The following is an 18,319-nucleotide window of genomic DNA, read 5'->3' on the forward strand; positions in this document are numbered from 1 at the left end:
ATGGAATATGCCATCTATATATAATCACTAGGAGGATAATCTCTGTGCAGATTTTCTCTGGTAAATCTTGTTGCTACCAGAGCTGCATGACAGGGAAAAGCTGCCACATACACTGAATATAGGGAGGTCACATATAAAAGCTCCTCCTCTCCCACCACAAAAACCCCAGTCAAATATTTAATCAAAATTTCTTACCCTGATTTTATTTCTGTAGGTGGAGTAATTTCAACAGGGATGGAATTTGTTAATGACTCGGTATCCACAATAAAGAATCGCACAGTTGGATTTGTAGCTCCTGCCTAAAAAAAATTTTTAATTGTACTTCTGAGGAGAGAATATTCTTGGTGAATTAAGTGTTTCAAATTATAGATGAATAAGTTACTACAGAAAGAAGGGTAAAACCAGCTGACTTCAAACATGTGAAAAGACAAGTTCCTAAATGCAGTTTTTAAGACTGATGCATAAGTTATCCTTTTCTTTACACAAAAGTGTTACTTATGCATTCCTAGATAAGAAAGACTACTACATTTACATACATTCATAACTACATTGGGCCTGCTGTACCCAAAGCAGTATTTGACCATATCTCCTCTTTCATGCCATACACAGTACCTAACAGTGAGTCAAATGCATTGCTAACACACAGTAAAGTGCTTCTCCATGGAAGAAGCACCTTACATTAACAAGGTACATCACAGCTACCTATATCACAATAAAATCTGTGACTGCAGCACGTACTCCACTATTTTTAATGTAGTGCTACTGGGAGCAACATAACTCTGTCAGTAAGGGCTGCTTCTCTAGAAGTTAACTCGCCATCATAACAGTTAGGTAGCTGTACTTGATCCACCTCCAAAAGTCAGCAATATTCCAAACAAAATGGGTTTGTAATAGAATGTGTAATTTAAATTGGCACTTCATTCTACACCTACGTCTCTTCTTATGCACCACGCTCAGGACAGAGCACCTGCAGCTGTCAGTGAGCCCAGCTACTCATGGGGAGTGTCAGTGACCCCTCTGGGGAAGGCTGCAAGGGGACAGGCAAAGGCCATGTGCTCCAGAACCTTTGGAGTGACTGACCATGGCTGCTGCAGAGGAAGCTGAGCTTGGCATGAAGAGGGCAGCTTTTTCACCAGACAAACAGCCATAACAGTTGAGTGATCAGCCAGCTCTATCAGCTGTTCTGCTCCAGCTAATCGAGAGTGGAAATATCTTTCCAAGATGGCCAGACCATCATGGATTGGGGTGGGAGGGAGAGGGGGGTATATACTGGTGCCTTAAGCCAACACAGAGTATAAAACCTCAGTGATGAACAGAAAAACTAAAGAAAGTGATGGGCTTGAGATGGTTTCAACCCATCTATTCCTTCCCAGCAACAGGGATGCCCAGCACTGTGATGGCAAGCATATAACGGAGATCAGCTATGAGAACATGTTTGTATTGAGACCCAGCATTGTAGTGCAACTGCTGTTCTCTAAGTGTAATTTGTACTTGTTTTGTGTCTTAAGTGCATTGCTCTGATAAATCCAAATCCCATATATGTCAAATAACTTCACACAGGTAAGTCTTGTATTAAACATGAAACCCTTCACATGTGGAGTATATGAAAGAACCTGTTAGAGCATTTTGACTCTCACCCCATTCAGTCCAGTGCCAACTGTGCAAGAGCAGTGGGCATAAAGTCATGTGGAGAGGAGGGGGGAAGGAGAAGGAGCTGCTTACACTAAAGGCTTCACTCTCACAGCTAAAACTGGAAGACCTTTAGGTGTGGGCAAAGAAACTCCTTCAGCAGATTCCTCCTCTTCCTCCCTTTACAGGAAGCATCCAACAACTGAAAATGCTACCTTAGTTGAAGAAGATTTCATTATCAATACCACACACAACCCTAACATAATGTACATCTGCTAAATGCTTTGTACCAACTTCAACTCCCTGGGAGCTTTTCTTTCCCAACATCTACTCGCTACCTCCAAGTTTTATGGTAAAACAACAAAACCTTAAATCATACTTCTTTTTTCCTTTTTATTTACCCTGGAGATAATAAAATACTTTAACATTGCCAGATGCTGTTGACTTCATAAAGAGTAATCACAGCAAGCTGTTGAGGAGAGACAGACAATATTTTCATTAGCAGGAACTGATTAAATGAGACTACTCTCTTAATGAAACTGTAGAACAAACATGTTTAATAAATAACACTGACCTTGGGATATGGGATTCTGATGGTCTTTGGATACTGCAAGGTGTCGTCAGAATAAAAGGAATACTCTATAACAGGAACTTCTGTATCATCAAAGGCTGCATATGCCAAAAAATTGCCATTTGGAGACCACCACAGAGCAGAATTGGTGCCAAACATTTCCTCTGAAAGAAACAGAAATGCATTTAAGTTATAATTCATATTGGCTCTTCTATCCTAGGTGCTGTTCTCTTAAGTTTTTAATAGGATATCTTTTTTTAAATTGAAATTCAGAAACCAAACTGTAAAGTGTTGGGGTTATGAAATTAGACCAATATTTATAATAGACCAAATAGACCAATATTTATAATCTATCATATGAAGTTAATTCACATAGTAAAATTTCCAGTGATGCACTGCAAGTTAGGCAAACTCATTTCCGTTCTTTGATCCTCACACTAGCCAGGTATTAAGCTCAGGTAAGGATGCATGTTTCTTTTAAAACAGAAATTCTGATTAATTTGAACTTTTCAGTGGTATAAGAAATAAGACAATAATAATAACTACAATAAACCAAAGGTTTATATGATAATATAAAGTAAGACTTGCTTGACATAATTACCTTCATAAACCCAATCTGGTATTCCATTGAAAATTTTATTTTCTTCTCCATTTTGAGTGACTGGCACAGCTGCTGATGTTGGTGAAGCTTTTACATAAACATTATTTTTCCAAACATATGCCTGCAAAACATCATCATGATGACAATTACTATTATTATAAAGCCTGCTTCCTTTCTTTACTTTATCTACTGGGAAATTCACAACAGATGACAGAAACTATTTTTAAAAGTTGCATTTCCCCAATCATTGATACTTAACAAACTTTGAATTACAAATACAAACCAGGTGTAGCAACTTAACCTTGTTTTTTTGCAAAAAACAAGTCAACTATGTTAAGTGACATGACTACTGTAACAAGTTCTGAAAACCTTGGTATTCATTTTCTGCCAATATACAAGCCTATTTTCCTTTGCCAGGAGTTGTTTTTCACTAATTTGTCTTTCAAACAAAACTATCATTGCTTTGGTAAAACATTGACTGGGGTCTCAGCACTACCAATAGATCTGCAAAGACAGTATATTTCTGCAGCAGCACTCAGAACTCCTCTAGGTTTTGGCACCTGCCCGCCTCTTTAATAACCCCTGATTTTTCTCTCCAATAACTGAACAACAGAGTTTTATTCCAGAGCTTCGCTACAAGATGCAGAAAGCTCTTTTTGACTTCCTGTGCTTCTGTGGTTGGTCTCTATAATTCATATACTACAAGCAATGAGAATAAACAGGCACCACATTCTCCTGTGACAGTCAGATCCAATGCTCACCACAGGGAATACACAAGCCTTGCAAATGCAGTGGCTTTCACCATTGAGGATTGGAGGGGAGAAAGAAAAGGACAGTGGGAAAGAGTAAAAGAGGATTTTGATCCTCTAATCTCATTACATGCATTCATCAAGTAAAACTTCATTGATTATTGTATAATTAGGAGATAAAAATCACAGTGATGATTAAATAGACATTTGTAATGCTGCTGCCTTTGAAAGGGATGAGCTCCTGTCTGCAACTGTAATAACATGAAGTTCCTGTGCATTTGTGCATTACATGACTACTGGGGGCCGCTGCTTGCTTTCAGGAATGTATTTTCATTAAAGAACAAAAGAAAACACACAGAGGGATTTTGGAGTCTTTCCAGCAACAGTAGTCAATTTTGAAACAAGTTCAGCTACTTTATCGAGCAGTAGGAAAGTCCTGAAACCTCAAGAGTACAGACAATGTGAGTTTCCACATCACGTGTACGAAAATGACTGTTTATATTAAAGTGTCACTTATCTTTACTAACCAGTTTGTGACCAACAGGTGACCAGGATAGATATTGTGTATCATTAGGTAGTAGTCCATCATCTAGAATAGAGCTGGAAAAACAAAACCAAAATGCAGCCAAGAGAAATCAGTGAAATGACATGTCATTGCAAAAGAATCTTAAAACCACATCTCACGTGAAAAGATTACTGACCTGCTACTGAAATCATAGATGTGATATGAAGCTGTAAAGGAATACCTCCACAACTGTAAAAGAATTATTTTAATATTAAGAAACTAAATTTTACCAGGATTCACTCTCTTGCAGTTTGAATTACCTCTGAAACTCTCCTCATGCTTTTTCTTAAGACAGAATACAATGAACATACGAGGGTAACAGATCTCTACAAGGTTTAAGAAAAGACTAAAGCATTGCCACCCCTCTGAGGTCTTCACTATGACAGAGGCCACTGATTGATTAAGGACAGATATACAGACACCAGAGATGATGCAGATTTTCAGAAATCCTTGTAGCTACACGGCAGACTATCATCACTATGCAGAGTAAATTCTCCTCCTTGTGCCTTACTGGCTTGCTTACTGTTTTCTGTCTCATTTTTCATGTCGTATTATTGAACTTGGCATCTTATAGTAGTTCTCACAAGTCCCACAGTATGTCTGTAGCAGTTCCTCCAGTACAGGGTGACCTATTCCCATTCATACTGTCACAGAAATAACCCTCTTCTCTCAGAAATCTGCCTCTTGAAGTCTGTATCCCCCTGTGGGCACTTAGAGAGAGAAAGACGATGATGATAATGCAGACATTTAAACATGTTCATGTTGGCTGGAGAGGTTTGATTTAGCCCACAGTGTTGACATGTTACGATAATGCTATCTTCTATGATGGTTCGTGAATATTTGTATTAAGATATAAAACAACAACTTAGTACTACATAACCAGATGGCTATTACATAACAAGTGTCTACATCCACATGATTCATTTTGTTACTCTGTTTCTTTGCAATAAAGATTAATACAGAACTTTCAATCACACTATTATGTAAAGGTTAAAAGATCTTGCTTCAGCATTAAAATAAAATTAACTCTTATGAATGCAACAAATAAAATGCAATTACTTATAATAAATTATGAGTAGACATGATGTGTAGGGTGGCTGGAAAAATATTAGGTATTTTGTGGCCACTAAAGATGCAGTGAAAAGTTAAATAATTCTGAACAATTCAGAAAGATGAAAGGTAACTGGCTAAGGTAATGCAGCAAGGAAGCTAAAACTGAAAAAGTGACGACTGAGTGCATGGACTGTGCCTGGCACAGTGCAAGAGCCATTCTTGGACTGCCAGGCCAGAACATGTAGACAGAGCTCAATGACACAGTGCTCAAGTATCTGTACACTGCAGAAGTCAGCACTGAGCTTTTTACAAACAAAACAGGGCAGCTTTCTAGAAAAAAAAAAAAAGGAAAGAAGCACAAAGTTACCGGTTTCTCAGTGCACAAACTGTACAGCAAATTATTGCCTCCATCAGGCTCCTCAATTGGCACACAGAGCCAGGTTTTCATGCCACCTGGCATAAATGTAGGTTGACCTTTCTTGCACAGTTCGACACCAAGCCAGTGTGAAGCATTTCGCTGGAGGCTTTTCATGTGCTTGCTGACAGCAGGGAACAAGGACACACAAGTCCACTCCAAGCACAAGCCTTCTCTTGTAAGCACATGCTGCTTTTCAGTCACCTCAGTTCTCAACTCTTGCATCCTACCACCACAATGTAACAACCACATATATATATATATAGCATACACGTACAAGCAGATGTACCAGCATATCTACTCATCACTTCTCCTTACCCACACAACTCCTTGAACAGCCATGCCTATCTACTCTTCTAGATTGTCTTCCCAGATGAACCATCCAGCCTCGCTCTTCTTGCGATAACTGTCCATCCACTTTTTATCCAGATGCTTTTCTCAGGCAGTCATGTCTCTTCTGACAAGCCCACAGATAATACCAGTCTCTTCTCCTCCTCCTGCCTGCTCAACTTGACTGTTCCCCTACATATATCCATCTCATTCATCCCTCCTCCTGCATTTCCCTCACATTCTCGCAGCCTCTCAGTTGTTCTCAAACCTTTATTTCCCAGTTTCATCCTCAGATGTAAAGTGCACTTGTACCTTTCTATAGCTGTACCGCAGAAGAGCAAACTTTTGGTCAGGAGACAATATAGCTGTGCTTGCCTTGTACTTATCCTGTCAACAAAGGAAGGGGAAAAGGAACACATTAAGCACTGTTTCCAAAGAAATGTGCAGAACTAAATAGTAAACTCAATACCTTTCTCAATGTCTGCATATATTACATATAAGTTAACATACTAATGTTGTATTCGCCAAGATTACTGATGATGTTCCATTGTCAGCACTGATAAGTAGGATGTTCCCATTATTTGTTACATGGAGATACTGATTTCCTAGAAGAACAAGAGAGATGCTCATAAAAAATAAGTAAAATGTTTATCATTTACTTCTCTTTTCCCCTTATGTTTATAAGCAGGAAATAAAATTCAAAAATCTGGTCAATGTTGTGTTTCCCAGTCCAGTAATGAAAGGATGCTTATAGCACAAGAATGTTCACAAAATGTAGTCCTCACAGCATCCACTTTCTAGCATCTCTTTCCCTTGGGGCACTAGGCATATTCGAAAGGAAAAGTGGCCTGTGTCCTCCTGTTCCCTGGCAGCCCAATGCAGAGAAAGCTGACACGCTTCAGAGGAAAACATGCTTCTACCAAAAAGCACAAAAGTATGCACTTTCAGCAGTAGGAGGATATAGCTTGCCATGAAGGTAAGCATGTATCTAAGGGGGGGAAATATCAACTCTTTGAGCTACGCACTGTTCTATAATGGTACTATTAAATAGTTTAACTTTTTTTCAGGATACAGTGGTCACCTCAGCATGAAGATATGTGTTTACTGAAGGTAGTACATTTTCTTGACATTTAAGTTGTATCTATAAATTAATTACCTGAAATCCACTGTAGATCATATAGTTTGTATGAATAGTCATTGTTCAAGTAATTCTGTAGAGTGTACGTTTTTCGTGAATCAGGCTTAGAGGGACTTTCTGAAAAAAGAGACAGAAGAGAGATTTTGATGTTGCTGCAAATTGTTCCACCCCAGCTTCTTAACCTGACTACCGAGTGGGTTTTTGTTGCTGGTTATTAAAGTGTTTAAGCTAAACACCTCTAAAGTACTAGCAGTAGGAAGGCAATAAAACATTACTGCAAGATAAATTCAGCAAGCATCAAAGTGTCAATAAAATCACTCAACAAACTCATGGAAATGAAAATACTTTTTTGACAGTGACAAAGATGAATGAAAGACCTCTAGCCATCTTATTTCAGCAAACACATACTTGTACTGTACTTGTACTTTCAAAAACTGAAAAGAAGCGATCTTAGTGTCTTTCTCCCTATGCTCACTCTGGGAGGTTTGCTGCAGAGCCCCACCTGCTAATATTTGCATCAGACATCAACTGTGGGGTGGATCACACAAAACAGAGATGTACATGCTCATCATGTACTCTCAAACAGTGGTGGACAGGCAAGGTTGTCCATATGACTGAAATGTGACATCCATGTGAGTAAATGTACAGACCTTGAGAGATGCCCTAAAAAGAAAGTGGCTGCTGTACTTGATCACATATTCTGTAATACTGCTGTTCCTGTTCCTGAACCCTTCAGTTGTGAATTATCTGCTTATGATTAAACTCAAATTTCAGAAATGTCTCAAAAAAAAAATCTGAGAAGCAATAAAATTTTCAGGGAAGGTCTAATTAAAAAAAAAAAAAAATCACAAGCAGTTTCTAATAAGCTTATGATGAAATAACTGGTTAAATATTTATTCCTCTCTTGATGTGTTTTTCATCAAGATATCTTAATATTTATTGCCATGTTACAATTTTGACTGGAAAATTAAAGCCAAGTAACTGGGTTACTCTGAGAAGACCAAGTGAAACTTTGAACGTAGTTAAGCTAATGAGTTTGGTCATCGGCTTCAGCCCATTGCAGTCAACCTCTAAGAAAAATATTTCTTATTGGCTGCAACACACATGCTGCTCTTTCCAAAATATGAAAAGTAACAGCAATAATAACAACAACTCGGTCTGTGAGTCTTTGTGATCTTTTTCCTATGAAAACAAAGACTACAGTTTTTAAATTCAGGTGTGCAATTCTCTCCCTGCTTCCTCTCTACCTTTTTTTTTTTCTTTTAATGGAAACCTAAAACCTCCCTCATACAAACCTACACATTCCAGAAGGGAAGCAATTTTTATTTCAACTGGCTAAATCAAAAGACTAGAATAAAAGCAACTGATAAAAACACTCAAGTACAGATGTGGTGACCAATCAACCAAGATACTTAACACATCCCTAAGAACTGCCTCTTCTTTCATTATAGTGAAGAAGAAAAAGAGTGCAAAGCCCTTGGGGACACACACAGGAAAACACCTCACAATAATTTTTCCAGGGTATCTTTCTGCAGGTTAAATACATGTGTCAAATGGAACACAGCAGGAAGATATTTATATTAGCTATTACAGCTTTACTCTTATTTCCAAGCAATAAGCAAATTGTATATATACAGCACAGACTGTACAACCAGTGCTGCAATAAAAATCAAGAGACATAACAGTGATTTTTAGTTTAAAATGCTCAGCAAAGGTTAAAAAAAATGCTTGCTCAATGCCATTTGAAACTTGACTGTTCTAAAAAATTAGGCTAGACTTACTGCTCTTGAAGTGTCTCTAAGAATATTAATTTCTCAGGTTAATTATTCAATATTAACTGAATATATAATTTGATGGATTATGAACAAGCGTGCATTTGATATTCACACAGAGTTGTCTAGTTGGGAATATGACTTCTCTCCTTCCTAATTGAGAAAGTGTACTTTTCAATCAGAGCGGCTTCAGAAAGCAACAAAACTCTCTCTTGGAAAAGGAGAAGCAATTTAAGACAGGTGGCTGATGAACAGGTTTAGGGATTTTTCCAAACTGATGAATGTTTTTCCCCCTGGTGACATACATATTTTGCTAAGGTCTCATTACTAAAAAATCAGGCCACTATTAAGATTTGTTGGCTGTGTATAAAATTAAAATTTCATTTTCTGTCAACACCTTCCACGTAGTATCTGAATATGAAAATGTACGCCAAGCTGTAAGGGGGTAGTCGTAGAAGTTCTAGTTGAAGTATTTTAATTTACAAGATAGGCCATTACCATTATATTCATACTTATCCACATTATGCCACCAACCAAAGAGACTCAGCATACATTGAATTCTGCATTTTGGTTCTCCTTGTTCAGATTCCATTTGAAAAGAAGGGTCAAACAGGGTTTTTTGACAAAATAAAGTAATTGTTGACATTCAAGAGCATTTTATTGGCTTTGAAGATTGGATACAGATCAATGTATGTTCATACTTTAGCAAAACCGCTTCTTTCACTCTTGGGTTCCTCAGAGAGGCTGTGAGGACTAAATGTTCTTGCTATTTTTGTTTTTTTGACTATTCCAGATCCAGACTTATTTTTCTAAATTCCAAATTTTCTAAATTACTAGCTTCCAATGCTCAGTACTGGGGTTAGTTCTGTTTTATATCTTTATTGCTGATTTGGATGAAGGGATTGAGTGCACCCTCAGTAAGTTCGCAGACAACACCAAGCTGGGCAGGAGTGTTGGTCTGCTGGAGGGTAGGAAGGTTCTGCAAAGGAGTCTGGACAAGCTGGATCAATGGCGAAAGGCCAGTTGTCTGAGGTTTAGTAAGTGCTGGGTCCTGCACTTGGGTTACAGCAACCCCATGAAGCGCTATAGGCTGGGGGAAGATTGGCTGGAAAGCTGCCCAGCAGAAAAAGTCGTCCACTGGCATCCTGGCTTGTATCAGAAATGTGGCCAGCAGTACTAGGGAAGTGATTGTCCCCCTGTACTTGGCACTAGTGAGGCCACACCTCAAGTCCTGTGTCCAGTTCTGGGTCCCTCAATTCAAGACAGACATGGAGGTGCTGAAGTGTGACCAGAGAAGGTCAATGAAGCTGGTGAAGGGTGTGGAGCACGTCCTATAAGGAGTGACTCAGGGAGCTGGGGTTGTTTAGCCCGGAGAAGAGGAGGCTCAGGGGTGACTTTATCCCTCTCCACAACTATCTGAAAGGAGGCTGTAGCCAGGTGGGGGTCAGCCTCTTCTCCCAGGCCAGGCAAGAGGAAATGGATTCAAGCTGCACCAGGGAGGTTCAGGCTGGACATAAGGAAGAATTTCTTCACTGTAAGGGTGGTTAAGCACTGGAAAGGGCCCAGGCAAGTGGTGGAATCACCATCCCTGCAAGTGTTCAAGAAATGACTGGATGTGCTATGGTTTAGTTGATAAAGTGGTGTTCGGTCAAAGGTTAGACCTGCTGATCTTGGAGGTCTTTTCCAATCTTAATGATTCTGTGATTCATCTCTATCCTATTCTCACTCCTGGCAGTACATACATATTTCTACTGTCATAGTGATATACTGGAAATAATAACATCATAATAACCCTGTCACAACAGCAAAAATATAAGTAAGTCCTTCTGGGAAGAAGGTTCTTAACCTTTTATGTAAGTAGTACTCATATGAGGCTGTTAAACAATTTTGTTTCCATTTTGGAATTTTTTATTAATACGTCACCCTTTCTGCAGGTGTAAAGTATTGACATTGTTTAACCTCGGCTGGCAACTAAGTACTACTCAGCCACTTGCTTTCTTCCTCTCTCTCCTCCCCACCCTCAGTGGGGATAGGAAGGAGAGTCAGAAAAAGATAAAACTCATATGTTGACATAAGAATAGTTTAATGATTGAACTAAAGTTAAATATAATATTGCTAATAATAGTAATAATATTTGTAATGAAAAGGAGAGAGAGGAAGAAAAAGAACCCAAGAAAGACAAGTGATGCACAATACAATTGCTCACCACCCACTGACCAATGCCCAGGGCCTGTCCCTGGGCAGTGATCGGCATCTCACAGCCAATTCCCCCCCATTTATATGACCATGACATTCCATGCTATGAAATATCCCGTTGGCCAGATCGGGTCAGGTGTCCTGGCCATGCTCCCTCCCAGCTCCTTGTGCACCTGCTCAATGGCAAAGTCTGGGAAACTGAAAAGTCCATGACTTAGAGTAAGCACTACTTAGCAACAACCAAAACATCAGTGTGTTATCAACATTATTCTCACACTGAATCCAAAACAGAGCTCTGTGCCAACTACTAGGAAGAAAATTACCTGATTCCCAGCCACAACCAGGACATCTATAAAGTAAACAAGAAGTTAACTATTGTGTAAGGGTTATGGTATGATAATCACCATACCAAAACCTACAGATGTTGACAAATTACTTTTGGTATATGTATTGTTTATTCCCGGGTGTCAAGGTGCATTTTAATAATTTCCATATGTAATAATAATAAAAAAAAGGTGTATGAAATCATGCAACCAACTTTAAAGTGATGGAAAACTATATAAAGCAGGAATAATAGAAGCTTTACTGCATGTTCACCACTACCAAGAGAGAGACTGGAAAAAAACACAAAAAGAGAAAGACAAGTACAAGCATGATGTTGAGCAATAATGAGACAGGGATAGAGAGATGCTAAAAACCAGAAAAGGTGAATGATTATCTCAATTTTAAAGTGACAGCAGAACAAGAGTGAGAATAATCTGCTGTCTAAGAATGTAATTTAGGAGCAGCAGGAGAGATGCAAGAGAAACCCAATTGATTCAGTGGTTAGAAAAGTAAGAGACATTTCAGGTTAGTTTTTCCAAACCTTCCTATTCCCCCTCATTTGTATTCCAACATGTGTAAAAAAGTGCTCTAACTCTTCCCCCTCATGTACACTCAAGTTACTGCCTGAGATACGTGACGATTAGAGCACTGAAGTACATTTCCAGAAAAAAAGTATGTAAAAACTGCTTTGCTGTGTCAGGCCAAAGGTTCACTTCATTCAGAATTTTACCCAGGAGCTGATACAGGACATTCAGGAGAGACCACAACCAATGAGTGAGCACCTGGGGCAGTTCATCCAAGAGCCACTCTGCGGGGCTGCAGAGACTATCCCAGAGGGATGTAATCATTAACTTTGTAATCAATAGCTCTGGAATCCCTCTCAAAGTTACCTCATCTCATGCAAAGCAAGGAAATAAAAATCGCAGAAGAGTTCTGTAAATAGCAATCCACTGCTGATAATTTTTTTTAGTGTGATATTACTCAACATTTGAATTAGGGTAGATAAGTGAGTTAAATGACAGTGACAGAAGTCAAGGACGTATAGCAGGAAAACATTTCCATTCCCTATCTTTTCAGACTCACAAAGAACTCTCAGATACCTTAAGGTCATTAACTGCACTTTCCAGCCTCTTCTAGGCACATTTCTATTAGAAGACCACAGATGCAGAAACAGTATCACCAGTATCATGACAGTGATGATCTTCTCATTTAGTGAATATCTCACCCTTAGAGAATTAGACCTGTGAGTGAAGGAAGCTGTACCAGCTGTACAGGACACTTCATTCTAAGGCCACTTATGACTTCTCATGGTAGCAGAATGATACTGCACTGTCTCCTTCCTGCTCTCAGCATTTGCTACTCATACTCCTGCTTCTGGACTTCCTGCCCAGCTGGCCAGAAGAACAAGAACTGTGGTTAGAGATAAAGGGTACATGGACTAGGGATGTTTCAATCAGTCTTTTACATGGAAAGTAAGTAAAGTAAATGGGTAAGTGCATCATGGACAGACCAAAATTTTTTTAGAAAAAACTCATACTTTAAAGGTAACCACTTGTTACCATAGTCACCTGTTGGATAGCACCTCAAAGCATAACAATGCTTTAGTCAACGGACTTCAAATACAACCCCCGAGGCTATTTTGAGATTAAACCGTTTGATGAAAGTAGTCACATGTGGTTTTAAATATAAAATAAGGTGTCAAAATAGGCAGTGGAAACAGTGTGTGCAGAGTTCTGGCTGGGAAGACCCTCCAGGTAAATAGTGAAGGGCTGCACCCAAAATTAGGGAGACTTTTTGCAAATTTAAGTCTGAAGTATTTCTCCATGCTAAACAGCTGCAAGAGAAGAAACAGAAGTTCTACTTACCAGGCCTACAGGCCAGGCAACAAGCCAGAACTCCTCTGGAGTGGCAAAATTGCACAACCTTTCACAGCACTGGAGCCCATTTATCAAACTAATTATGTGCTGCATGACTACTAAGCTTATGACAGGGAAGTACATTGAGAAGTGTGGAAGGGAAAACAGTTGCACACCAAATGTAAGAAAGCCAAACTCAAAATTATCTGTTTGTATCAATAATCATTTTCACTCCCTGCACAATGCTTGAACAATTGGGATGAAATAAAGACTTAATTGCAATTATAAAGACTTTTATCAGAGCAGACTTTGATCCCACATAGTCACAGTCATGTGGGCTGCTCATCCCAAATGTAATTTTGCCATTTTCATTTCGTACTCAGGCTGTAAGGCCCAGGAGGCATCCTCAGCTACCTTACATGCCCTTATGGTTGTTAATAAAAACCATATAATCAAACTGTCAGTCATGAAGTGCTCTAACCTATAAATTACTACTTTATAAGAACACCAACTATACATCCTCAGCTAACAGAAAACATCTGTTTAGCACAGTTAAAAATTCAAAAGCACCCTGCAGTTCCTGAATTACAATGGTCACAGTTGTTATTCAGATGTTACTGCTGGCCTGATTTGGGAAGAGACAGGAATTCAAGTTTTTGAACTGGGACCACTCCATCTCAATCCATACTTTATCCAGAGAGACTTAGTGAACTACTGGGGCATGCTAGGCAATTTCCTATGTCTTAATTTGAGCCAACAGTAAAAAGACTGCCTCGTTTTCCTACAACCAAAACGATGTAAGCCAAGGCTGACAGCATGGTGGTATTCTGTATATCATACAACAGAAGTGTTTCTTTGAAGTAAAATGAATTTACTATACAACTGAGTGACTGGTCCTGAATTGCAGCCACTTCTACAGCAGAAGAATTCCTATGCTAGAAGGAAGAAAACCCATCTGACTCACAGTAAGACATAGAATTGGCATCAAGATAGACAAGCACCATCTCTTCAGCAGAGTTCAGGCCTGCATACTGAATTCTTTCACTAGGTGTTATGCCTGCACATATCCATCTGATAAGTTATCAAGACCCTTTCTCTTGCTCTTCCCAACTTGTGAAATTCAGAGCATTTTCTGTCATTTCAAAAACCTGCTTTTTTGAGATAAGTGGCAAAAAGCTGCCCAAAAATAACAGAAAAGGGAGTCAGCATCCACTGATGAAAGTTTTAGCCCAGAAGGTATGTAATTCAGATATCTGGACTTTGAAAATCTAGTTTTTAATGACTGAGATATTGATAGAGCTGAACTGCAAAACAGTTTCATTTAAGTTATGCTATATTGTGTACTAGTGACTATTGGGCACTAGTGACACAAGCTTCATCTCTTTAAATGACATACAACAAACCCACCAGAACTTTCTGTGCACATAAAAAATTGCTGTGTTCATTTCTGAACACACTGTCAAGATCAGCACACGCATCTTCACGCATCTTGGGGTGCACCTTTGGTGGACCACCAAAGGTCTAGTCTAGAAAACACTTCCTTAGAGTTTGCAGTGCTGATTCTACATATCGCAACTGCTCAGCTGTTAATCGTAAGAACACAAAATGAGAATAAGGTGCAGCTCTGTCCTACCAGCTGGAAGCAAGGCATTGCTTAATGAGGATTTAATGCTGTTTCATATTAACATCCAGAGCCACATGGGCAACCTGAAAAGTACAAACTGATCAGAGTCCAAAACTGCATTCCAAATCTTCTTCTACTTTTCTGACCTCTGTAACTGTGCTGTTTATATAACATCACTCAGTGGCATTAACAAAAGTGCAAACACAGCAAACGAGAGGGAATATAATCTTATCTCTTCAATACACCCCAGAAAAATGACTAATTAGCATTTTACTGCTGGTTCGACAGCTTGGGGCCACAATAAGAACAGAAAATGCCGAAAACGATAATGGTTATAACTATTACCAGCGCACACGGGGAGATCAAGGGTCTTTTTAACTCTCCCCGCGCCCACTATCTTCCCAGGTGAGACGCCCTCTTGGCGATGCACCTCCCAGTTTCCCGGACTCAGGAGCTCCAGTTTTATGGATCCCGTTCTCTACAGCACAAACTTTCCGCGAAACTTTCCCCCCGCTGCCTTGGGCGGCGTGGCTGCGGATCCCCTCCGAGCCCCGGCGGCCGCCGGGAGCACCCCCCTCCCTCCCCATCCCGCCCCTCCCGGCCCCGCCGCGCACTCACTGCCGGTGAGCAGCACCAGGGGCACGGTGATCGCCACGACCGCGACGGCGACCCCCACGGTCACCAGCAGCCACTTCAGGAAGCTCTGAAAGGAGAAGCCCCGTCAGGCGGCGGTCGCGCAGGACCCTCCTGCGCTGCCGCCTCCCCACCCCCCCGCCTTTCCCTCACCCACCGGCATCGTGTGGAGCGGAGCGGAGGAGGCGGTGGGAGCGGTGCCGGCGGGCTGTGGCTCTGCAGCCCCGGCGCTGCCCGCGGCTCTGCTCGGGAGCGGCGCCTGGGCGGGGGCTGGGGGCGGCTGCCTTGGGAGCGGCAGGCACCGGGAGTTGTGCAAGATCCCGGGTTTCCTGCTGGCTTTGCGATCTGAGCGGCGGTTCCTCCGTCAGCTCACACCCTTGGAGCGCGGAGACACAGCTGTGCGCGGCAGAGGAGGGACTTGGGACACTGGAGGGATTTCTGTCGGAAATCAGATAACGGCCCAGAAATTAAATGCCTTCAAACGCTGGTGGCAAAGCGCCCAATGGTTTGATAACACCAGCATTTCTTGTAAAGTTTCTGCTCTCTGAACTTCTTTCTCTGGCAATCAAGTCATGAAAGGACTGATAAAATTGCAGGAAGGGCTTATATTTATTTGTTTTGCACTGGAGATAGATTTGTAAATCTGCAAATTGGGATTTTAAATGAAGACCAGAAAATGGAAGTGTACGATGAAAGTTTAAAATTTAGCACTGAAGAGGACCTTGGTTTATCACTCCAAGGAGAATTTTGAGTATGTGCTGGGATAGTAGGGCTAATTGGTGGAAAAGATAGAATAACTTGTGAACCCAAACTTTAAAGCTTCTGATTGTTTAAAAAGCTGAGGGAATTATTTTAAGAGACTTCTACCCTGAAAAAAGTGGTGCCTTTGGTTTTGTCTGTCTTAGCTTTCCCCCCTCTATTTGCAGAACACTAACGGTTACCAGAGAGAGGTGCAGGTTTTTTTTACAACTTGAGAAGCGTAACAGAAAAAGTATATGATCTGCTGAAGCAAGAGAGGTCAAGGGAAACAGCAAATGTTCTTAGTCTTGCCTCCAAAATACTTGTCAGAGCTTTCAGTAAGCTTATGCTGCTTGTTCCTTTGTTCCTCCTTGCTCCATGCAGATGGAGCACAGCATTTAGTATTTTGCTGCTGTTTCTTAAGCAAACTGTCTGGAAGTGGATTAATAACTTTTTGTGATGGATAAATCTCCTTTAGAATAACCCAAAGTACTTACACACTTACACTTAAAGATAAGTATATATGGAAGATATTAGACTCATCTAGATACAAGATGATGTTCTTGGTCACTATTGTATATCATTCCCCTTGAAGGTAGCAGTTGCTACTAGTTATGAATTTGCACTATGGTAGCTATATCAGTTTACCTTAGGAATTCCATTAATCTGCTCTGACAGTGATTCCAGGTAGGTCAGTGTAAGTTTACCATGGAAGATCTAACACGCTGCAATTTTACAGCTAGCTAATTTTTACTATAAAATTACTATAAATTTACTATAAAGTAAAATCACACTGAAGTGGCAGTCTTTTACATTACTTTTCAAACTAGTATCTCATTATATGCTGTGAGATGCATGACCAGTGTTTCAGAATGTCTTACAGCTCCACTTAAATATCTCTCTAGTATACACTGCACTTGCTAGTCTTATCAAAATAAAAAAGAAAAACAAAACCACCACCCCTCACCCCAGGGTGAATTTACCTTTTTCAGGTGAGTACGAATCACAACATATGTATAATTCAGCCAATCTAGGCTTTTCTTCCCCCCCCCCCCGAACATTAAGTAGTGATCATCACAGGGTATCAAAGTATAGCATAGTCAAATTATGTCAGTCTTGTGATAAAATATACCAAGGTTTTCATAGCCAAGTTGCAGATTAATAAAATTTTGAGAGATTATCTGCAAGGTTTTAATGCTTCTTAGTACTAAATTCTAAAGAGGAAAAGAGACCAATGCTGGCAAAACATATGCCTGGCTTCTGCTTGTTTCAGTGAGCTCACAGTTTTAAGTGCCTTTGCAAATCTGGATTCCTGTACCTAGATCAAATTGTTAATAATCTACAGTACTTCTGACTCTGGTCATGCCAGAGAGACTTATGGGACTTGAATCTGTACTCAGAACCACCTCACTGATCTCGTAAGAGTCAGTATAGCAGAATATGTTTTCCACTTAGTTGCAATAGTTTCTAACAGTGATTCTTTACACCTTGAAAAAAATCTGTTTCCTCCTCTCTGATCGATTGTTATGGTTGTGCTTCTGATGCTCTGTCAGATTGTCTTTTGTGATAGCCTGAGACTTAAAAAGTTCCTCCAGCTAAATATTTCAAGTTACTTAATACCATGGTGTTCTTTTGCAATCAAATACATATTAATATGATGCCAAGAGATTAAACAAATGAATAACCAGTGGTGGCTGCTACATGACAAAATTTGAGAAGCCTTAGCTGTTCATCATATTGTATGCTCAACACAAGTGTATTCATAAAGAAGTTGCATGATTGCAAAGATCTATTTACTAGAAAGAAAAAAACACAGATTTCAGCCTGAAGGTTGGCTTTCCCAAACACTTGAGAGACCTGCCAGATGCAATGTCTCCTTCAGACATCTAGTGAAACTTAAAACTTTGTTATGTGTCTGTTTATACATTTGATTCCTCCAGAAATATTTGGAGAAGTCAAACAGGAAAAATGGAAAACATAAGCTCTCTGCAGAGTAAGAAAAATTGTTTGTGAATAAAATGTGTGCAGTCTACTTTACAGGTGCAATAATGTGTTCCAGGTGTCTCCATGTGTGGCTATGGGAGAAAAAATACGTGCTGGAGAAAGTTTTTTACAGATTCACAGC

General features: G+C 39.9%; 1 protein-coding gene across 2 annotated transcripts in view; it reads right to left on the reverse strand.

The window, feature by feature from the left end:
• Window positions 1-15,651, reverse strand: part of DPP4 (dipeptidyl peptidase 4) — a 79,880-nt gene extending 64,229 nt beyond the window's left edge. For both annotated transcript variants that reach the window (XM_027734191.2, XM_027734190.2), the window contains exons 1-10: window positions 15,614-15,651; window positions 15,442-15,526; window positions 7,070-7,168; window positions 6,424-6,518; window positions 6,226-6,300; window positions 4,252-4,304; window positions 4,078-4,150; window positions 2,802-2,922; window positions 2,204-2,364; window positions 196-299 (exon numbers count right to left, since the gene is read on the reverse strand). In XM_027734191.2, the coding sequence (XP_027589992.2) occupies window positions 196-299; window positions 2,204-2,364; window positions 2,802-2,922; window positions 4,078-4,150; window positions 4,252-4,304; window positions 6,226-6,300; window positions 6,424-6,518; window positions 7,070-7,168; window positions 15,442-15,526; window positions 15,614-15,619 (872 nt within the window). In that variant the 5' untranslated portion in view covers window positions 15,620-15,651. The remainder of the gene's footprint in view (window positions 1-195; window positions 300-2,203; window positions 2,365-2,801; window positions 2,923-4,077; window positions 4,151-4,251; window positions 4,305-6,225; window positions 6,301-6,423; window positions 6,519-7,069; window positions 7,169-15,441; window positions 15,527-15,613) is intronic.
• Between the last annotated feature and the right edge of the window lie 2,668 nt (window positions 15,652-18,319).

Source organism: Pipra filicauda, unplaced genomic scaffold (genome assembly GCF_003945595.2).
Source record: "Pipra filicauda isolate LSUMZ 115617 unplaced genomic scaffold, ASM394559v2 scaffold253_size2546935_pilon, whole genome shotgun sequence".
NCBI lineage: Eukaryota > Metazoa > Chordata > Aves > Passeriformes > Pipridae > Pipra > Pipra filicauda.